This window comes from Ovis canadensis, chromosome 22 (assembly GCF_042477335.2).
Source record: "Ovis canadensis isolate MfBH-ARS-UI-01 breed Bighorn chromosome 22, ARS-UI_OviCan_v2, whole genome shotgun sequence".
Classification (NCBI taxonomy): domain Eukaryota; kingdom Metazoa; phylum Chordata; class Mammalia; order Artiodactyla; family Bovidae; genus Ovis; species Ovis canadensis.
Genome location: NC_091266.1, coordinates 35863539 through 35887094, shown reverse-complemented (window position 1 = coordinate 35887094; position 23556 = coordinate 35863539). Strand labels below are relative to the sequence as shown.

The window sequence follows — 23556 nt, the reverse complement described above, 5'->3', positions numbered from 1 at the left end:
TGCGAGACACCCTCAGAGAGAAGACTGGCCTCATGGACTTTGATGTCCCTGAGCCAGAGGTGGTGGGTGTAGCTGGGAGCCATCCCCAGGGACCTATACTCTCTAGATCAGAGGCAACCTCTCTTCTGCAATGGGGTATGTGGGGGTGGAAGGGTACTCTGTTCCCAGCTCCATTGTTTTTGGAAAGGAGTATTTTTCATCTTGTTCTCCGGGCCATGGACTTCCTTCCACAGACGATACTGCTCTCCTTTTTTATTGAGTTTCCTGAACACAAATTTTCTTTAAAAGACCAGATTGTAAGTATTTTAGGTTTTGCAGGCCATTTGGTCCCTGTTGCAACTACTCAACTCTGCCATTGTGGCCATCAAAGACTAGTGGGTTCTATAATCCAATAAAGTGAAAGTGAAAGTGTTAGTCGCTCAGTCGTGTCTAACTCTTTGTGACCCTATGGACGGTAGCCCCCCAGGCTCCTCTGTCCAGGGAATTCTCTAGGCAAGAATACTGGAGTGGGTTGCCATTCCCTTCTCCAGGGGATCTTCCCAACCCAGGGATCGAACCCAGGTCTCCCACATTGCAGGCAGATTCTTTACTGTCTGAGCCACAGGGAGCCTCCTTATTTTTTATAGGAATGGGCAGGGGAGGAGGTCAGGATTTGATCTGCGGCCATGGTTTACAGACTCCTGCCCTAGACAACTACCCATTGAATGGGACTGATGCCCAAACTATCAAGGGTGCTGTGCCTGCCCAAACCCCATTACAGGTTTCCACAATTGTACCTCATTTGGCTTCCCAAAAGGAGTCAATGGTTTCTCCTTCAGGAGTAAGATCCTAGCATGTTTTTCATACTAACCAGCTGGTGGGTGGTTTTCATCCTGGTAAAGAAGTACTCACTCAAGGTTCTCAGCAACTTCCTGCCCATGGTTTCCTCCAAGTCGCTGCTGCAGGGGCTGGTCTCTGTGTCCAGGTTGATATGACAACATTCACTATCAGATGCTGAGAAAAAGAAAAGAAGAAAGAACACAAGCCTTTCCACCTGAACACCCAGGGATCCAGGCAGGGTGTTTTTTGTCAATGTTCCTTGGCAGATGAAAGGTCAAAACCAGAGCCAAGGCAGTGGTGGCTGTAACATAGAAGGGATGTCCAGGAAGAAAAAGGCTCTAATTACTTAGCAAGAGGCTTTGTAGAGCCACAAAAGGAACTAAGAAACAAGAGAAGAGGAGCAGGAATCCAACTCTCCAAGCACTGTTAGGTCAGACAGAGACGAGAACATGACCATTTCCACTCAGTATCTGCCAGATAAGAAGCACCCTGGAGGACAGGTCGGGTGTCACCTTCACCTTCCTCTCCTTGCATGGACATTGGAAAATCACAGGGCTCAATAACAACTAAGCTCGTGCTCTCTTCTTCCACCAAACCCAGGGGGGATTCAGAGAACTGCCAGATCTGAGAGCTGGAAAGGGACCCAGGCCCTGACCACCAGTGCCTCTGAATCTCATTGGGGAGGGAAATGGTGGAGTGGACTGGGCAAGTCATTTCCCTTCGCCAGGCGTAGGCCCTCATGTGTCATACGAGGAGGATGGACTGGAATAATCTCCAAAGACTGGCCCATCTCCTCTATTCTCATTCCTTTGATATAACTTCTTGCTACATGTGTTAGCTATTAAAATCAGTGTGCACAGGAGAAAAACCATCATTCTAAATTCAGGTCCTGGAATTGTGATTATGCATGTCCTAGATTTTCTGAGTTAGCCACAAGTTCAAACACGTTGTCTCACTGACTTCAAAAGTCTCTGAGCAATTGTCAGGTCACTGCTCTGGACCTGGGGGATCTCAGACTTGTGGACTGGGGCGGGTCTGGAGGCGGGATGGGTGCTGGTTTTGGGGTTGTTGGTGTAGGGGGGCGGCAGAATACATGGAGATGATTAGCTTGATGGGGCAAGCATAGAAGGATCTCAGGACTGGTGGGACGCTGGGAGCTTGGAGCAACACTGCAGTCAAGACAGGAGTATTGTCTCTGTAGGAGGTGCTATGATCTCGGAGATCAGGACAGATCCTACAGACTACTGCTAGTCTCAGGGACTCAAAGGAAGAGCAGTAAGAGCAAAGGCTGACCTCAGTTTCCTAATCTATGTGCTCAACTGCTCATTTGTGTCTGACTCTTTGCAATCCCAAGGACTGTAACCTGCCAGGCTCCTTGGTACATGGGGATTCTCCAGGCAAGAATATTGGAGTGGGTTGTCACGCCCTCCTTCAGGCGATCTTCCCAACCCAGGGATTTAACCCAGGACTCCTGCATTGCGGGCGGATTCTATACTGTCTTGAGCCACCAGGGAAGCCTTTCCTAATCTATAAATTAGGCCTAATAATAACTTCCTAATATTTAGGGAGCACAATACCAGTACTGTGATGCACCCTCCTATAAATGTTATTTCATTTCTACTCAAAGCTACTTCATGAAGTAGCCACCGTGATTTTTATCTATTAACATAAGGAAGAATGGGTTTCCTTGGATGCTCAGTGGTAAAGTACCCGTCTGCTAATGCAGGGGATGTGAGTTTGATTCTGGGTCGGGAAGTTCCCCTGGGAAAGGAAACGGCAACCCACTCCAGTATTCTTGCCTAGGAAATACAATGGTCAGAGGACCCTGGTGGGCTACAGTCCAGTTCAGTTCAGTTCAGTTCAGTCGCTCAGTCGTGTCCGACTCTTTGCGACCCCATGAATTGCAGCACGCTAGACCTCCCTGTCCATCACCAGGGATGCAAAAACGTCAGACATGACTGAACGACTAAAAAACAACATACAGAAGGAAAGATATCTATTAAGCTAAGGGAACCGAGTCTTAGGTTAGAGTAACTTGCCTAAAGTTGCCGAACTCCTAAATGGGGAAGCCAGGGTCTGAATCCAGGGGGAAACCTAGCTAACAGTGTTCTGAGAATAAACTACCGCGGATCTGTTGCCGGGGAGGGGCACAGTAAGCCTTAGTGTTCCCTCCCTGGTAGCATAAGGAGCTGGGGAGTTTTACGTGGGGGCTATGGTCCTAGACTTCCCTCACCTGGCTCACCTGGGGCCATACCAGGACCCAATGGCCTTGACCCCTTCCCCCTTTACTCCCACGGGACTCAGTTTCCCTCCCTGACCTGCTCTAGCGGGCACAGCGGCAGGAGACAGCGAGAGCTGTTGCGTGCTGTGCTCCTCAAAGTCGGTCATTTCCTCCTGGGTGAAGGCCATCTCCTCCATCCTCAGGTACACGACCTCGCCGGGGCTTCTCAGCCCATCTGAGCGGCTGCCTGGGGAGGACAGTAAGTGTGTCACCTCACTGCTCTGGAGGAGACCTGGGGGCCCCCCCAGGACAAGACTGCAGCTCTGGGCCGGGGCGGAGGGGGGAGGTGGGGCGGAGGGGAGGTGGGGCGGAGGGGGGAGGCGGGGCGGAGGGGGGAGGCGGGGCGGAGGGGGGAGGCGGGGCGGAGGGGGGAGGCGGGGCGGAGGAGGGAGGCGGGGCGGAGGAGGGAGGCGGGGCGGAGGAGGGAGGCGGGGCGGAGGAGGGAGGCGGGGCGGAGGAGGGAGGCGGGGCGGAGGAGGGAGGCGGGGCCGAGGAGGGAGGCGGGGCCGAGGAGGGAGGCGGGGCCGAGGAGGGAGGCGGGGCCGAGGAGGGAGGCGGGCCGTCCCCACCCCACAGCGGCCTGGCTCATCACCTCCAACCCGCTTACACGGCAGGCTGCTCCTGTGGCTCAGGAGGGTGGCAGCAGGGTCATCCTTAGGAGTCTGGGGTGTGCCCCGGGTCGTGGAGGCCTCCATGTCGGGGGACTGGGGTGAGCTTTCCATGTGGCAGGCGGTGAGCGCGTTCTGGTACTGCTGCCGTGTGATCTGGAAGACGGAGGCAGAGAGGTGGGTCGAGGTCAGAAGCTGGGCAGAGCCCTCCCTGGACCTGGCTCACCTTCCTGAGCTCAGAAGCACCCCCACTAAGGTGCTTTGGAACCTTTGGCCTTGGTGGTCTGGGATCCATGTTCTGGAGCCCAGAAGTTAAGGGGCAAAGAGGGAACTCCTTTGCCACCAGCGTTCTTCTGTTCATTTTTATTGGCTCTGGACTCTTACACCTCGAGGAACCTTCTCCTGAGACCCAGGAGAGGATGGAAGGCCCTTCAGTTGGCAGGCGGTTCCCCACGGAGAGGTTTAAAACACAGGCTTATGTTGTTGCCAAGGGCCCTCCTCTGCCTAAAGGGCAGTCAATGGGGACTCAGCAGGAACAAGATCCCCACCTTGTGTAGAGGCTGAAATAAGAAACCTCCATATGAAGAACATAAACTTTGGCAAAGCTACAGATGAAGTCAATTTATTACTACTGTTTTTTCTAATGCCTTCCATAATCATATAGGAATCCATTTGATAAATCCTTCAAGAAAGTAGTGCCAGGAAGAAGCTCCTTTCTGTAGATGCATTGTAAACTTCCTTATATTGAATGAGGACTCAAATATCCACTAGGTTTCCTTTTTTTCCTTTTATGACAGGAAGCTCACAAATTTATTTATTTGCAGTAACAAACTCATGCCTGATAGTATTTGCACCAAACTGGCTTGTAATCTCAACTTTTTATTTAAAACATCATTGAATTATTTATTTTTGGAAATCCTATATATTACTGGAAATGCTATAAATATACTAAAGAGATGGAACTGATGATTTGATTTTCAGATGTTGGTGAAGGCTCTAGTGCTAATGTTATGCAGAAGAGTTTGCTTTTGCAGACTGACATTGGAATATGAGAATAAAACCTTCCATCCATTCAGTGCATTATGGCTTACAGAGCACTCAGGAATGCGTTATCTCCTTTAGGCACCATGGCTGCAAGGGGGTAACCATGAGAGGTCCTGTGATGCCCATTTTACAAATAAGGAAATGAAGTTCAGGAAGGTTGGGGATTTGCCTAAGGTTTAACAGTTAGCAAGCCTTCAGAGTTCCAGCCCTGAGATGTGCATTCTGCTTGGGAAAGTGCTATTCATCCTCAGGGGCCAGGGAGATGGAAGGCGAGGTGGGACTGTAGAACTCCAAGTTCTCTGAGGAGAAACTCCAGGGTCTGATAATGGGCAGGATCTGCCCTTGCAATCTGGTCATTTCAGTTTAAAGGGCCTTTACTCTTGCTGTCCAGGGGAAAGCCTCTGAGCTCACCTCTGTACATTATAAACGCACCTAGCTGCATTAGGCTGCCTTTCACAAAACTTTAGGGGAAGTCCCTCCAAAATTGCTATGTTATTTTGGGGGTCCATAGGCATCAGATGGGAGAAGGCAATGGCAACCCACTCCAGTACTCTTGCCTGGAAAATCCCATGGATGGAGGGTCCATGGGGTCGCCAAGAGTCGGACACGACTGAGCGATTTCACTTTTACTTTTATGCATTGGAGAAGGAAATGGCAACCCACTCCAGTGTTCTTGCCTGGAGAATCCCAGGGACGGGGGACCCTGGTGGGGTCACACAGAGTCAGACACTACTGAATCAACTTAGCAGCAGCAGCAGTAGCAGGCATCAAATGACTGAAGAGAAGTGTGATACATGGTCTGAGCCAAGGTTATTATCAAAACTTAGTCTTCTGATGTTACCATGGGTTTCTAAAGGTGAAGCTTTCTTTGGAGTCTTGAAGGTTCTCCTGGCTTAAACGACAGGAAAATGTCCTAAATGACTTGGTAAGCCCAACAAAGCACTTGATATTATTCTATTTGGGTTCTTTCAACTAGTTAGTTTAGATTTGGCTTCCAGTTTAGTTCCCTGGTGACTCAGATGGTAAAGAATCTGCCTGCAATGCAGGAGACCTGGGATCAATCCCTGGGTCAGAAAGATCTGGAGAAGGGGATGGCTGCCCACTCTAGTATTCTTGCCTGGAGAATTACGTGGGCAGAGGAGCCTGGAAGGCTACATATAGTCCATGGGGGTCCCAAAGAGTTGGACATGACTGAATAACTAACACTTTTACTTTTTCACTTTTAGTTAAAGACCAAATGATTCTTTGCCTAAAAACTATGGTGTGAAACACACGGCCTATTCAAGACAAAGGCATTGGGCAATGCCTTGGTTACCTGTTCTAGGGATCTCACAGCCTTGCTTTCACAATGCTTCTCTTTTAAGTTAGAAAAGTCACAAACAAATACGACGTCAACAAAAATGACAGTTGCTCAGTTGTGTCTGGCTCTTTGCCACTCCATGGACTGTTGCCTGCCAGGCTCTTCTGTCCATGGAATTGTCCAGGCCAGAATACTGGAGTGGGTAGCTGTTCCCTTCTCCAGGGGATCTTCCCAACCCAGGGATTGAACCCAGGTCTCCCACATTGCAGGTGGATTTTTTACCATCTGCGTCAAAAGTGTCACCTTAAAAGAAATTTGAGAAGGCACTAGCCAAATGTATTCAGGAAATCTCCCCAGATGCACTTCTAGATCCAAGCATCACTTTTTGTCAGTTCCCCTCCTCCTGTTCACCTGTGAAGCCTTTTCTACCTAGCACAGTACTATCCAAGAAAAATATAATGTGAGATCACCTAGGTAAAATTTTTTTGGCTGAGCAGCATGTGGGATCTAAGCTGCCTGACCAAGAATTGAAACCATGCCTCCTGCATTGGAAGCACAGAGTCTTAACCACTGGATCAGTAAGGAAACCCCCACATAGGTAATTTAAAATTCTCTAGTTGTCACATTTTAGAAAAAGTAAAAGCAAACAGGTGAAATTAATTTTCTATTTTTCATTTAACTTAACATATCCAAAATAGCTTCACTTCAATTTGTCACCAATATAAAATAATTAATGAGGAATCTTACATTCTTCTTTGTATGAAGTCTTTGGAATCCAATATGTATTTTACATTCTAGCAAACCTCAGTTTGGATGAGCCACATTTCATGTGCTCAACAGCCACATATGGCCACTGGATTCTGTATCAGACACTGACGGTCCAGCAGATCAACTAAATAGCTCTGCCCAGTTTTGACAGTCCAGCCTTGCATGGCCACAGTGTCCCACTGCTTGCTAGCACAGAATCACTGGTCCGGCTCAGCCCCTCTTTTACATTCCTTGAGTGCACCATGTTCACTTGCCTTCCATACCCTTTCCTTCCTTCTCCCTCTTGGCCTTGCCTTCACTCGCCTTTTATTCTTTCCTAATTCTTAAAGGTCCAGTGCTTTCTCCAGCCAATACAGCGCTTAAAATAAAGTGTCATATGATTTCATAATCAGTTAGATACTACCCTGCATTGGTCACTGTCATTTGACTTATGGTTCTTTTCCCCAATTCTATTTCTTGAGTACAGCTCATGGTGCCTAGAACCATCATTAACTGCTTACCAAATACTGATTGGCACCAAGCGAATGAAACCACTGTTCAAAGGACATCATGTTCTTATTCTCTTTTCACTACTGTAGCTACCATTTCTTAGCAATAGCTTGACTTCAAGTTGTCTTTTACTCTAGCCAATTAAGAGCTCAGTTCAGTTCAGTTCAGTTCAGCCACTCTGTCATGCCCAGCTCGTTGCGACCCCATGAATTGCAGCACGCCAGGCCTCCCTGTCCAGCACCAACTCCCGGAGTTCACCCAAACTCATGTCCATCGAGTCAGTGATGCCATCCAGCCATCTCATCCTCTGTGGTCCCCTTCTCCTCCTGCCCCCAATCCCTCCCAGTATCAGGGTCTTTCCCAATGAGTCAACTCTTCACATGAGGTGGCTCAAGTATTCGAGTTTTAGCCTCAGCATCAGTCCTTCCAATGAACACCCAGGACTGGTCTCCTTTAGAATGGACTGGTTGGATCTCCTTGCAGTCCGAGGGACTCGCAAGAGTCTTCTCCAGCACCACAGTTCAAAAGCATCAATTCTTCAGCGCTCATCTTTCTTCACAGTCCAACTCTCACATCCATACATGACCACTCAAGTGTCCTCTAAATTACAAAAGAAATGGAGATCAGTTGATCTTGAAACTAACAGGAGTTAAGGGTACCCTTTTAGGGCTTCCCTGGTGGCTCAGAGGTTAAAGCGTCTGCCTCCAATGCGGGAGACCTGGGTTCGATCCCTGGGTCCGGAAGATCCCCTGGAGAAGGAAATGGCGATCCACTCCAGTATTCCCACGGACGGAGAAGTCTAGTAGGTTACAGTCCACAGGGTCGCAAAGAGTCGGACACGACTGATCGACTTCACCTTCACCTTGGGACATTTTGACTTAGCAGTCAATGCGTCTAGAAGTTCACTTTTCAGCTAGAGTGATGTTTCTAATCCTCTTATGATGTTCTGCTTACATTTTCAACTCTCGGGTGGTTTATTCATCCCTCAAGGGCTTCCCCGATAGCTCATTGGTAAAGTATCCACCTGCCAGTGCTCGAGATGAGGGTTCAATCCCAGGTCAGGAAGATCCCCTGGTGAAGGAAATGGCAACCCACACCAGTAGTCTTGCCTGGGAAATCCCATAGACAGTAGCGCCTGGCGGGCTACAGTCCATGGAGTCACAGAAGAGTTGGACACAACTTAGCGACTAAACAGCAACAGAAATTCATCCCTCAAAACACAATTTTGCAATTTAGAGATTCTGCCTCCAGATGGTGATGGGGCATCTTGGCCATGGTTACACAATTCACTATACAACATCTGCCAAATGTTCTTAATTTAAAGATGATATTAATATTTATGGAATACATTAAAGAATTTCAATGGACAGGGAGGCCTGGCGTGCAGCTGCAATCGCAGTTCATAGGGTCGCAAAGAGTCGGACACGACTGAGCGACTGGACTGAAGTGAACTGAAAGATTCTTTGGTATCTTCATAACTTATTAACTCCTATTAATCATGGCTTTGGGGCTTCCCCGGTGGCCCAGTGGTAAAAAATCCGCTTGCACTGCAGGAGACTTAGGAGACAAGGATTCCATCCCTGGGTTGGGTCGATGGGTCAGTCTCCTGGAGGATGGCATGGCAACCCACTCCAATATTCTTGCTTGGATAATCCCATGGTCAGAGAAGCCTGGTGGGCTACAGTCCATAGCGTCACAAAGAGTCGGATATGACTGAAGCAACTGAGCACACACACACACACAAACACAAACAAACACAGACACAATCGTGGCTTTAATACCTTCCCCAGATACTCACTGGATATTGGATATACCTTTCTTTCTAATTTTATATTGAACTCAAATTACTCCTGGACTTAATGAACAGTTCTAGAATTTAGTCTGTTGGACAGGAAAAGCCTCTGCAGCCAGTCACAGGGGCTTTTGCCAGTGAAATCACCCCTGAGCTTTTTCAAAAACTCTCTTCATATTAAAAAAAAAGGTGGGTTTGAGGAGGTGAGTAAAAGAGCAACCTGAACATGGCCCTAAAAGTCCATTCAGTCAGGAGAAAAATGTCATCTTAACTTATATTAAAAAACAAATCAGAAAAATCAAATCCTTATGTTAAACAAGAGCTTGAACTTACAATGTTCCCTTCTGTAGAACAACCCATTGCAATTGAAGTTTTTAAGTGACTTGAACCACAAGTTTAAAGAGATTTCTGAATAATACTTTACTAGGTTTCTAGCCTTCCCTAAACTTCTACTTCTGACATGTAGCTTTCTCAATTTCAAAGTATCTAGGTAGACAAAAGGACCATGTGCAGTGATGCCCTGCTGCCCCAGTCACAGCACAGCCCTCTGGCCTGAGATCAAGGATAACACCTGTATGTGAGAATTGACCTCGGGTTTGGAGTTCTCAGCACGCCACTGGCTCACTGTCAGGAAAGAGACTTTCCTTTTATGTTCCTTGTTATTTATAGAATGTTCCATTCATTTTTAGGAGTGGATACATGAGATATGTAAGATCAATTGTAAGTTTTAGGAAAATCCTTACAAACTTAGTGTTGAGTATTCATCCTAACACATTCCATTTTGAGGAATAGCCAAATCCATCTCCTAAAAGTGCTCTCCAAGCTGTGCACTCCCAGAGATGTTTCAGAAAACTCTGGGCTTATCATAGTTGCTCATTAAACATGACACCTCAAAATCTTCACTTTTCTCTCCAAAGCCTCATATGGATTTTCTCGACTTATGATACAAATGGTGTTATGGACTAGATGTTTGTGTTCCTCCATAACTCATATGCTGAAATTCTAACTTCCAAGGTGATGGCGTTAGGAGGTAGAGCCTTGGAGGTAGTTAGGTCATGAGCAGAGAGCCCTCATGAATGTGATTGGTGCCCTTATAAGAAGGAAGCCTGCTTGCTCTGTTTCCCCATCTCCCTGCTCCTTCCCACCATATGAGGATATACGGAGAAGACAGCCATTTTCAAACCATGAACTGGACTCACCAGATACCACCTGGATTGACCAGCACCTTGAACTTGGAGATCGAGATTCCAAGAACTGTGAGAAATAAATGTTGGTGGTCTGAGTCGCCCAGTCTACGGTAATTGTTATAACAGCTAAAATAGACTAAGACAAGTGGAAAGACCTGAGAAATGAATTGAACAAAAATTCCCAATGCACTTAAAACAGAATCCAGACCCTGTGCTCTGGCCTAAAGAAGCCAGATAACACTGCTACCCACACTCTATTCCCAACTCACGTCAGCCTCTGTCTGCACATAATGCGCCAGGCCAAATATCCTCGGACCACCAAACTCTTCCCTGCCTCTGTCATTTCTATCTTGAACATTCTCTCCACAGCCCCTTCCAGGTCCCAACAGAAAATGTCCTTTTCTCAGCCTGCTCTAATAACCATTTCTAAAGCAGCCTCCTTGCCAACTCTGCCCAGGCACTGTTTATCCCATGGTCTGATTTATTTCCTTCAGAGCCTTCATCACTCTCCTAAATAACCTAGGTTACTGATGTGGTTACTTGTTTATCACCTTTCTCCTCCTATGAGCCTGGAAGCTCTAAAAAAGCAGGAACTTGCAGACTTGTTGACCACAGTATCTTGTCGATGCCTAGGCAGTGCTGAGCACAAGCAAGGAGTCCATAGACACCTGTTGAGCTACTGACTCATATCATGACATTCAATTTCTTTTCCCACAAACCACGTGCCCAGTACTACCAACCACTGAGTTAGCACAGCAGAATTTCTCTCCTCCCACTTTTTCTTACCCCACTTCTGAGGACGGTCTACAGTTACAGGGTTTCAGGGCTGGAGGCAAGAGGGAGGAGAATCGTGGGCTGTGGTTTTCTGAGGTTCAACCTCACTGTCACGATACCATGCATACTGTTGGATTCTCTACTAAAGCACTTTCCCCTGGCTCCATCAGCTCTGATTTCCCTGAACTCTCTCAAAGCCCAGCGACTTGAGGGCTTGGACTCTGGAGACAGAGAGACTTAATCTTGCAGCTTGGTTCTCCCACTTCCCAGCTATGAGAACTTAGACTCCTCAAACTCCCACGTATATGTGTGCTGAGTCACTTCAGTTGTGTCTGACTCTTTGTGACCCCATGGACTGTAGCTTGCCTGGCTCCTCTATCTATGGGATTTCCCAGGCAAGAATACTGGAGTGAGTTGCCATTTCCATCTCCAGGGGATCATCCTGACCCAGGGATCCAACCGGCATCTCTTATGTCTCCTGCATTGGCAGGTGAGTTCTTTACCACTATGACCACCTGGGAAGCCCCCCACAAGCTCCTACTTCATCTATAAAGTGGGGATTACAGAGTACCTACCTCTTAAGGTGGCTGTGGGACTAAGTGGATAATTCAGATCAAGGACTTAAAGTGCATGACACAGGGCACGCCACCAACAGTCATTACCCCAGCCCACTCCACAGGTACAGGCCCTCCTCTGGTAACTCTCCACGGTTACTTTTATCGACGATGTGTATTTTAGTTCAGGGTGTCTACAGAGTCATGGAACACAGAAAGCCAGTCAGCACACACCACCCTCAAAGTATCAGGTGAGTGTTCTGAACAGAAGGAAAGGACCTTTTCCGACCTTTGTGATTCAGCCACCATCATCCGGCCTGCAACCGGGATGACAGTCACCAAGTGAGCACGCTGGGTGTTTAGTTGGACTCAGGTAAATGGGTTCCCTTCTGATCTCAGGCCAAGTGTGTAGTGATTTGTGGAATGCTAGCAAACAAAACCAACAAAATAAAACCTATCAAAGCAAGAGAAAGGAGGAAACAGAATATGTTTGTCTAGTATTAAACTCAATGAGTGGTATGAAGAAACAGCTTTTCTTAATTACAAGGTGATAAGCATTGCTGCCTCTCTCATACTTGCAAAGGGATTCTCTTCAAATAGCTCAGTGGCAGGGCAAGGTGGTATGATAATTACTACAAATATTTTCAGCTAACATAACAGACTGCATTGTGTTTTAGATTTCTAGATAATAATATGTGAAACCTTATACATATGTAAGATCATAGCTGGGATTCCCATGTGGCTCAGTGGCTAAGAATCTGCCTGCCAATGCAGTAGGTGCAGGAGATGTGGGTTTAATCCCTGGGTCAGGAGGATCCCCTGGAGGAGGAAATGGCAACCCACTCCAGCATTCTTGCCTGGGAATCCCCACAGAAAGAAGAGTCTGGTGGACTAGAGTCCGTGGGGTCACAACGAGCCGAACACCATTGAGCATGCATGGAGGCACCTGGGAAGCCACTATACACTACTATATTGCTGTTGTTGATTAGTCCCTAAGTTGTGACCAACTCTTTTGTGACCTTATGGACTGTAGCCTGCCAGGCTCCTCTGTCCATGGGATTTCCCAGACAAGAATACTGGAGTGGGTTGCCATTTCCTTCGCCAGGGATACGCTACTATATGCTTGGTTTATTAACCCCCTGCACATTTATCTTGAATAAACCAAATCAACCTTGTGCCAATGATGGGGCAACTAAAGGAAAGAGTCCTGCTGGCACCTTCTCTCAGGCAAGCTAATTCCCTATCTCTTCCTGCCTCAGTTTCTCCACATGAAAAATGGGGAGACAGTCATGAACAACCAAGGTTCAAATGAACAAAGGAACAATAATAGTGACAAATAATGAACAGAATAAAACTGACTGGGGAAAAAAAAACAACTGACTGAAACCAGGGCCTTTGGAAAGCCGAGGTATGGTGTTCAGGCCGCATTCTCTGGGAACGGAAGGCTGCAGGGTCGGGGTGAGGGGAAGGCCCTCTGCGGAGTTACCTTCACGAACTGCACGTCGCTGAGGATGTGGACCGAGTAGTCGGGTGTGTAGAGGTTGTTGCTGCTGCTGCACAGCTGGGTGTTGCTCCCCCCAAAGTCGCTGCGCTCACGGTTCGGAGACTCCGAGCGATTCAACCCACTGCAGCGGGAAGGGGACCGGTTTACTGCAGACGAGGAGATGCGGGGGGGGGGGGGGGGGGGTGGGGTGGGGGGGGTGGGGAAGGCAAGGAGGGTGGGGTGGGGAGGCAGTAGGGGGAAGAGAAGGAGGGAGAGAGAGGAAGGGGTGTTGTTTACTGAGGTCCCGCAGGACATTTAGGTTATGGCAACATGGGGCCCTCACCTCTCCCCTCAGAGCCCAGGAAATGCCCTGCTGCTCCATTTATGAGTATCAGATTCAGACCTCCGGGCTCCACTTGGCTCAGGCTCCTTCCTTCCCCACGACCTCTACCAGCGAGGAGCTGGGTGGGCCACTGCTTTTCTTGGTTCAGGGGTAAGGAAGGGAAGGAGATGAGGACCCCGCTGTGAATGGGGGTGGCTACCCCAGACCATGAGACCCTTTATTTACCAAAATGAGTTATATTATATAAACTCCATGCACAAACCTTCTTTTAGAAAGGCTGAAGCCTTAGGTTTGCCCTAAAAACCACCTGGTAAGCACAGATAACCAGCCCTCACTGTGGTGAGGCATTTCAGAGGGAATGTCAGGTCTGCCTCCAAACTGGCAGGCAGGGACCCGCAGAGGCCCACAAACCATATGGATAAATATTTAAATCACATCAATAAACCGTTAAAATATGCTCTATACTTCTCCTTGACAAATACACCATCTTGACCACCTAGTAGGCCAGGTCAGGCTCCTTAAAGTTTTGTGCCAGAATATAGGCTGAAGGGGGAGACCCTGCCCTGCCCTGCCCTACGGCTTCCCGGCCTGGTCTCCTAGAGCTGTATGGGTGGAAAATTCAGGATTCTTCTATCTGAAATAAGGTCTAGAAGGAAAAACACAGCTCTGGGTGGTACATCCCTTTGGCTCTGTGAACTACTCACCCCGCACAGAGGAGGTGGAGCTGGGGAGGGCTAAAGTGGGGCCCCCTCCAGGGTGGGTCTCAGGCAGGGCTCTCTTTGGGTTCACAGGCTGGAGGCCGGAACAATGCTCCAGGCCTTCTGTCAAAGGCCTCCTGAATATTCCGAGTCAGTCTCTTTTTCCATTTTCAAGAACAATTTCTTGGGAACTTTCAATTATGACCGTATAACTTGGTTTCAAAATGGACTGGGAACTGCCCTCCCAGGATCAACAGAAGAGAGATCCTAAGGTGACCCTAGCATTATCTCCACAGCAGAATAACCCTGAGTGAGACTGCAAAGCCCTTCCCACCACTCTGCATCCCTCGGACACCACTCTGCATTTCTTCCCAAGAAAGAGAAGTGGGAAGCTGTGGCCTCTCCTAGCACAGTCAGTTCAGGGGTGCCAATGAAGAGCCTGATTGTTTAGAGATTAGGCTCCTTGGTTCTTTCAGGGAAGAACTTTAGGAATTTAATTCTGTTTCTTAAGATAATGCTGCCATTCATCAAAATGATTAGCATCTCTTTGGAGTGACTTCCAGAGGTCTGATGGTCTGTTTAGCTGTCAAGCTGTTACTGTTGTCTGGCAAACCATGTAGTGGAAAGATTAAAATGACAATATGTTGAATCATTTTCTCATTAGAGCCAGGATAATCACTGCCTTGATCAGATTATAGAATTAAGGGTTCTACCTCCAGTCTTTCCCTTCTCAGTTAAGTGTTACCACATATACACTGTTACTTGAACCAGAAACCTGGGAATCTCCTGCGACTCCTGCCAATCCCTCAGCCCCACATCAGGCCTCTGTTTCCGCTCAAGTCCCACTTACCGTCACTCTTGCCTAGACCACAGTCTGGTCTTCCCACTTATAACCTCATAATCTGTTCTCACCTCAGCTGTCAAAAGCACATTTTCAAAACACAAATCAGGGGACTTCCCTGGTGGTCCAGTGGTTAGGAATCTGCCTTGCAATGTAAAGGACACAGGTCAATTCCTGGTGGGGGAACTAGGAACTAAGACCGCATGCCACAGCTAGAGAGTTCGTGCGCTGCAACGAAAGATCGTGAGTGCCACAACCAAGACCCGATGCAGCCAAATAAATAAATATTAAAAAAAAAAACCCAGAAAAACACATAAATCAGCTTCCAGTTGAATCTAAGCCCCCCATGACTTGACCATCTGATCTGCTCCTGGGGCTCCCTTCCCACCATGCTTGTTCTGCTCTAGCCTACTGGCCCCCTTGGGGATTCTCAATCATGTAAGCCTCTCCCACCTCAGTAGATGCCATTTCCCCTTCTCCCCTCCCCCTCATTTTACCCTCATGCCCCCTTTTCTCCCTCATTTTACCCCTCAATCCCTGCACTCACTTTTCAGTCATTAGGTCTCAACTGAACTATCACCTTCTCTGAAGAGCCGGTCTGGCCACCTTAAGAATATTCCGCCTATTTTCCTCTATCACTGTCCCCTGTTCATCCCTTCAAAGCACTTTTCACAAGTTTTAATTACATGTTTGTATTATTTGTAATGTCTGCTCAGTTCAGTGCTACATTCCATGAGGGCAGAGACCTTGTCTTTTCTGGCTTGTTGTACATCCGGTATCTACCACAGTGCCTGGCCCAGAGCAGGCGCTCATTAAAGCAGGATGGAATGAACAAGTCAGCACCTAACAGTCCCTGATTTTATTTAGAATCTAAATTTTGTTTTTTAAAAAGGTTTCAGAGCTTTCAGTCACTCTGGAATCAGAAAGCCTTTTCCAGCAACCTAAGTCATTCCCGGTAGACTGACTTCTTGAAGTGAGGGGTGGGCAGAAGGACATTTCCGGAATGCACTGCCAAGGCCCCATACCTCGAGGAAGAGGCCTCAGGAAACATCAGAACCTTCTGTTTGTCTATGTAATAAGAGCGTGTGAAACCAGGAGTCCTGGAGTCCTACTTACCAGCTGGGTGACGCTGGAGTGACCAGGGGCCGAGAGGGACAGTGATGGTGATGTGGAGAGCAGAATAAAGCACCAACGTGACTGTAAAGAGCAGCGGTATTGGGCAGAAAAAGACCCATTTCACATTTGGCCCTGGTCCCTTGAAATAAATGGACAAGGTCTGGCTTGCCTAGATCCACTGTGGCTGTTCTGAGGTGGTGGCTGACTAAGTCAGTTGGTAGTGCTTCCTCAGGTCTGGTTGTCATGGAACAGGCGGCAGGCAGTCCTGCAGGAGTGTGGCTTCCTTGGTGCGAGAAGAGTCTGGAAAACCACACCTTGGTCTGGTAGGTTTTGTCCTCAACTCAGTTTGGAACAAAGACAGTGGGTGTGAGCAGGGGTTTGTGGCTTCAGTAACCCTGAGAAATAACCACTGCTCTTGATAATCCTCCATTTTGCCCGGTGGGACCTGTGCCCACAACCTCACATCACTGTTGTACATTCTCATCCCTTATGTCATCATTCAAGACAGCTTCAGTGAGGCTGATAGGGAAATATATCGTGCCTACTAGTCAACTTCCGCTTACTTACAAGCTATGACAAACCTAGACAGCGTATTAAAAAGCAGAGACATTACTTTGCTGACAAAAGTCTGTCTAGTCAAAGCTATGGTTTTTCCAGTAGTTATGTATGGATGTGAGAGCTGGACCATAAAGAAGGCTGAGCACTAAAAAACTGATGCTTTTGAACTGTGGTGTTGGAGAAGACTTTTGAGAGTCCTGTGGACTGCAAGATTAAACCAGTCAAGCCTAAAGGAAATCAGTCCTGAATATTCATTGGACGGACTGATGCTGAAGCTGAAACATCAATACTTTGGCCACCTGATGCCAAGAACTGACTCACTGGAAAAGACCCTGACGCTGAGAAAGATTGACGGCAGGAGGAGAAGTGGACAACAGAGGATGAGATGGTTGGATGGCATCACTGACTCGATGGACATGAGTTTGAGCAAGCTCTCGGAATTGGTGATGGACAGGGAAGCCTGGCGTGCTGCAGTCCAAGGGGTTGCAAAGAGTGGGACATGACTGAGCGACTGAACTGAACAGAATTAACTTCTGCCTGAATCACTTCCACTTGCTGTTCAAAACAGAGGAAACAGTTTCATCCCTGTTCTTCCCAAAGCTCTTATCTTCACTGGCACCCAGCGCAGGCATGTCACCCTGCTGTCACTCATAGGGCCCACATGTCAAACACAAGCAACATCACTGTTGTGCTGGGAGGAAAAACATGTTTCTTTTTTTTTTTTTTTAAGTAAAGACAATGCTATTGAAGCTTTATTCATAATATCCCAAAGGATTCCCAACAGCAAAAGATACAGCTGTCTTACAAAGGTTGGGTCTATAAAAGCCATCTTTAGAATGAAAAAGGAATCTTCATTTCATGACAAAGAAAGTCCCAGCTCATCTGACTGTTGTGCAAGATCAATGATTTTGTGTCCCAGAGCCTGACATTCCTCAATAGGTAGGATGCTGATGACTTGGCGTTTTGATAATTGTGCACATACACTCAGAAGTTTTTGAGCAAGGGAAATGGAAATGCTTTTAATAAAAAAAAAAAAGAGAAGAAATCAGTAACAGACGAGTGTCCCAGCAGCATGGCAAACTAGTTCAAGTTGTATAATTCCCCTTGGCATTTTCTAAGAGCACAGAGGCGCAGCTTGGGGGAGTGAAGAGAGAAGAAAAATTCTAAGCACAGGGCAAAGAGGTCTAAGAGGCGACGGATTGTTCAATGATGCATGAAACTGACCACATGATCCCTCAATAGGGTGCAGGCCTGGCTGTTGACATCTCCCTCGCCCATCTTGCTCTTACATCACGCTCTCAATTTGGGTGGAGAAGTGTGGCAAGCTCATTCCTGCAGACTTCGTGCGGTTTGCCTGTAAGGTACATCTGTCTTGGATGGCAAGTTGGAGTTTCTGAGGTTGGGTGGAGAAGACATTGGGGTAAAACTGGGTTGGGGTGAGAGAAGGGGTGGAAGAGGATTTTAAACTGAAGTCAGGGCTGGATGGAATCTCCCCTCATTCTGCACGGATAGGCAGGGGCCCTGAAAATCCAGACAACACACCTCTGAGACTCTTGCTTTACTCGTGACCCCTGTGCCCAGAGCTCTCACGACTCTATCCCAGGAACAGGAGCCACACATAGAAGAACACCTCATTCTCCTTTTCAGTCTGGGGATGTGAGAAGAGGTAAGGTTCAGCAGCTGCCTGCTTACATCTGTCCGAGTCTCACTGAGGACAGAGAGGAACAGCCCAATTTGGTCATCGTCACTATGCCACAGGCCATCTGTGTTTTCTAAACTGGATGCGGGAATTTAATTACACAGGCTTATAAGAGTACAAACTAGGATTATTAAAATTCATCATTCTGGGGTACTATTCAACATCAGACAACCAAATGCCAAAAGCTCTCTGTCAAAGCTATAATGTGAACTCTGCAAATCAGCCCAAGTTAGGAGCCCAGATGAACTTGCTCACGTTACATGGAGCTTTAATGGTTCCCAAATGTTGACTATGCGAGAGCCGACCCAAAGGAATATTTCCACTTACCACATTTCACAAAGTAAAAAGATTATTTTTAGGTACTTCCTTTATATTCTGGGGAAAAAAACTATCCTCACTGATCTCAAAGTACATTACAAATGCAACTGGGCATTGAAAAAGGACCCTTGCTCGTGGCCTCTCTCTTGCCTTTGTTCTTTCATGGATTCAGAAGGACTGTCATGGGGAACTTGAAATCACCTCTACCATCAGGAGAAGAAAAAAGGAATGAATCCGGGGAGAGGGAATGATAACTGTAGTGGGGCTGTGTACTCTCAGTGGTTTTATTTTTAAATAAAAACACCTGCAAATCTGGCTAATCGCAGCACACTCTGGAGGTAATCCACACACACTCTGCTCTCCTCATTTCACACTAAGGCTCGACTAGAAGGAAACTGCCTATGAGTAATAGTGGCAATATTTGGAGTAGGGACCACCAGCCTCAATCTAAGGTGAGTACCATAGTTCATTAGCACAGCTGCTTTCAAAATGCAAACAAGTCACAGCCCTCTAGAGGGCACAACAGGCCCACATTCAGAAATGCAGGAAGGTCCCAGGCAATAGAACAAGGCCTAAGAGAGTTGGATTCTGGTCCTCAGCCCTCTGCATCCTAATTACACATCTGACATTGACCCAACCGCTTAATTTCTTAGAGTTGTTTCCTTACCTATTGTCTCCAAACAATTTCTGCCCATCTCCTAAGGTGGTTGTGGGGATTTAAAAAATAACCAAGTCTCTTAAAACTTAAACGCCCACTTAATTTCCAGGGACTCCCCTGGAGGTCCAAAGGTTAGGACTCTGTGCTTCCACTGAAGGGGGCATGAGTTCGATCCCTGGTGGGGGAACTAAGATCCTGCCTGCCATGCGGTGTGACAAAAAAATAAAAAATAAAAAAGATGGGAGTAAGACATAATAATGAAGACCTCAAAGACCTTTTAGAACTAACACCCCAAAAGATGTCCTTTTCATTATAGGGGACTGGAATGCAAAAGTAGGAAGTCAAGAAACACCTGGAGTAACAGGCAAATTTGGCCTTGGAATGCGGAATGAAGCAGGGCAAAGGCTAATAGAGTTTAGCCAAGAGAATGCACTGGTCATAGCAAATACCCTCTTCCAACAACACATGTCCATGTCTACACATGGACATCACCAGATGGTCAATACCGAAATCAGACTGATTACATTCTTTGCAGCCAAAGATGGAGAAACTCTATATAGTCAGCAAAAATAAGACTGGGAGCTCACTGTGGCTCAGATCATGAACTCCTTATTGCCAATTCAGACTCAAATTGAAGAAAGTAGGGAAAACCACTAGACCATTCAAGTATGACCTAAATCAAATTCCTTATGATTATACAGTGAAAGTGAGAAATAGATTTAAGGGACTAGATCTGATAGATAGAGTGCCTGATGAACTATGGATGGAGGTTCGTGACATTGTACAGGAGACAGGGATCAAGACCATCCCCATGGAAAAGAAATGCAAAAAAGCAAAATGGCTGTCTGGGGAGGCCTTACAAATAGCTGCAAAAAGAAGAGAAGCAAAAAGCAAAGGAGAAAAGGAAAGATATAAGCATCTGAATGCAGAGTTCCAAAGAATAGCAAGGAGAGATAAGAAAGCTTTCCTCAGCGATCAATGCAAAGAAATAGAGGAAAAGAACAGAATGGGAAAGACTACAGATCTCTTCAAGAAAATTAGAGATAGCAAGGGAACATTTCATGCAAAGATGGGCTCTTTAAAGGATAGAAATGGTATGGACCTAACAGAAGCAGAAGATATTAAGAAGAGGTGCCAAGAATACACAGAAGAACTGTACAAAAAAGATCTTCACGACCAAGATAATCATGATGATGTGATCACTCACCTAGAGCCAGACATCCTGGAATGTGAAGTCAAGTGGGCCTTAGAAAGCATCACTACGAACAAAGCTAGTGGAGGTGATGGAATTCCAGTTGAGCTATTTCAAATCCTGAAAGATGATGCTGTGAAAGTGCTGCACTCAATATGCCAGCACATTTGGAAAACTCAGCAGTGGCCACAGGACTGGAAAAGGTCAGTTTTCATTCCAATCCCAAAGAAAGGCAATGCCAAAGAATGCTCAAACTACCACACAATTGCACTCATCTCACATACTAGTAAAGGAATGCTCAAAATTCTCCAAGCCAGGCTTCAGCAATATGTGAACTGTGAACTTCCTGATGTTCAAGCTGGTTTTAAAAAAGGCAGAGGAACCAGAGATCAAACTGCCAGCATCTGCTGGATCATGGAAAAAGCAAGAGAGTTCCAGAAAAACATCTATTTCTGCTTTATTGACTATGCCAAAGCCTTTACTATGTTGATCACAATAAACTGGAAAATTCTGAAAGAGATGGGAATACCAGACCACCTGACCTGCCTTTTGAGAAACCTATATGCAGGTCAGGAAGCAACAGTTAGAACTGGACATGGAACAACAGACTGGTTCCAAATAGGGAAAAGAGTATGTCAAGGCTGTATATTGTCACCCTGCTTATTTAACTTCTGTGCAGAGTACATCATGAGAAACGCTGGGCTGGAAGAAGCACAAGCTGGAATCAAGATTGCCGGGAGAAATATCAATAACCTCAGATATGCAGATGACACCACCCTTATGGCAGAAAGTGAAGAGGAGCTAAAAAGCCTCTTGAGGAAAGTGAAAGCGGAGAGCGAAAAAGTTGGCTTCAAGCTCAACATTCAGAAGACTAAGATCATGGCATCTGGTCCCATCACTTCATGGCAAATAGGTGGGGAAACAGTGGAAACAGTGTCAGACTTTATTTTGGGGGGCTCCAAAATTACTGCAGATGGTGATTGCACCCATGAAATTAAAAGACGCTTACTCCTTGGAAGGAAAGTTATGACCAACCTAGATAGCATATTCAAAAGCAGAGACATTACCTTGCCAACAAAGGCCCGTCTAGTCAAGGCTATGGTTTTTTTCAGTGGTCATGTATGGATGTGAAAGTTGGACTGTGAAGAAAGCTGAGTGCTGAAGAATTGATGCTTTTGAACTGAGGTGTTGGAGAAGACTCTTGAGAGTCCCTTGGACTGTAAGGAGATGCAACCAGTCCATTCTAAAGGAGATCAGTCCTGGCTGTTCTTTGGAAGGACTGATGCTAAAGCTGAAACTCCAATACTTTGGCCACCTCATGCAAAGAGTTGACTCATTGGAAAAGACTCTGATGCTGGGAGGGATTAGGGGCAGGAGGAGAAGGGGACGACAGAGGATGAGATGGCTGGATGGCATCACTGACTCAATGGACATGAGTTTGAGTGAACTCTGGGAGTTGGTGATGGACAGAGAGGCCTGGCGTGCTGCAATTTTTGGGGTCGCAGAGAGTTGGACTTGACTGAGCAACTGAACTGAACTGAAGACATAATATATGTAAATTAATGTATCTGGATAATACATCAAGTATGGGGCCAGAATGTGCCCAGAACTGCTTTCTGTAAATCCAATGAGTGGGGCTTCTTCTTCTGCTGATATGGAACAGAAGCAAGAATGACTGGAAATACTAAATTATAGGATTATACTGATGAACTAGAACTAAGTTTTTTTTAAGTAGGAAGTTATCATTAACTAGGTTTTCTGATGAGCTGAGGGTTAATTTTTAAAAAGCACATCCCAGCTCTCATGCTTTCTTTCTTCTTCTTTTTTAATGCTTTGATCTTTTTAGTTGAAAATATTTTAAAAATGTGCATCTTCCCTTTCTGCTGAAACTAAAGAGCACATTATTCATCTACCAAGACTCCCCACGTGGGAAGGATCTTGAAGGTCCATGATGTGGTCGTTTCTAATTTTGCTGGCACGTGGGAGTGACCACTCAGCTGGTGAGGGCACCAGAACGGCATCTCCGATGGGCCACTCTCCTGTAGTCATCATAAAGGCATGAGCTCCCACAAAGTGAGAAAAAAAAATTATTTCTTGGTGGAAAATCACCATGAAGTACGAGAGAAAACTGATGAAATTGGAGAAGGTGGTTAATTTGTCTTATACAGATAAACATGGGAACCAGATGGTTTTTGATGGAAAACTGTGATTTGTGAGAAAGTAGAAGTCAATATAAATAGTTCTGAAGTTGCAAATTTGGGGGTTTGAGGTCTCAGCCTATTTGAATGTTGAGAATCTACTATATACACAGTGAAATACAACTGATTTCTTGATGATGAGGCTACGGTGGGGCCTCAGAATCACTACCATAGCATTGGAATAAGGAAGACGGGTGCAGCGGGTGTGGGGAATTGGATTGTGCTTTAACTTCAGGGTGACTTAAATAAATCCTTACTTTGTTCATTATTTGCTCTATGAAACTTAGAGATCAACTTCTAGGGATGAAAAAAAAAAAAACCAAGTTCTTAACAGATTGTTCAGACTTAGTACATTCTACTTCATCTTTGAGTTATAGTATGGAGCTGCTTTACCTGATTAAAAAGAAATCAGTAACTTTTCATTAACAGGAGAGGTTAAACTAATGAAAAGTTCTGAAGTTTTTAATATAGCATCCTTTGTGGGAGCAGAGCCAGAGAGATTATGGTCACTACATAGTAACATTTCTAGGAAGATGAGGTGGGGTTAGTGGTTAACTGAGGTCAGAGACCACATAGAAGAAAAGACAGAGGAAAAATGGAAATAAAGCATAGCCTTTCATTGTTTTCTCCTATTTTTCATCTGCTGCACCTCTTATCCCTCCTTTCTGCAGTCAGACAAACGATAAGGAAAAACTCACACCATTCCTCTCCAGCCCTCCCCATTTCTCACATGGATGCACACAGACATATCCCTGGGGGCTAAGTTCATGAGTGACACCACTGCACCAGCCATGCTTGGGCAGTGAGTACCAGTATTAGCAATGCATTGTGCTATG

At 46.3% G+C, this 23556-nt stretch overlaps 1 protein-coding gene across 2 annotated transcripts in view; it reads right to left on the bottom strand.

Annotated features, from left to right (window-relative positions):
- Positions 1-23556, bottom strand: part of CNNM1 (cyclin and CBS domain divalent metal cation transport mediator 1) — a 67398-nt gene that overhangs the window by 1157 nt on the left and 42685 nt on the right. Inside the window, exons 7-10 of one of the 2 annotated variants that reach the window (XM_069566718.1) lie at positions 13103-13266; positions 3708-3864; positions 3138-3287; positions 892-993 (exon numbers count right to left, since the gene is read on the bottom strand). In XM_069566718.1, the coding sequence (XP_069422819.1) occupies positions 892-993; positions 3138-3287; positions 3708-3864; positions 13103-13266 (573 nt within the window). The remainder of the gene's footprint in view (positions 1-891; positions 994-3137; positions 3288-3707; positions 3865-13102; positions 13267-23556) is intronic. The other variant, XM_069566719.1, reaches the window with a different exon arrangement.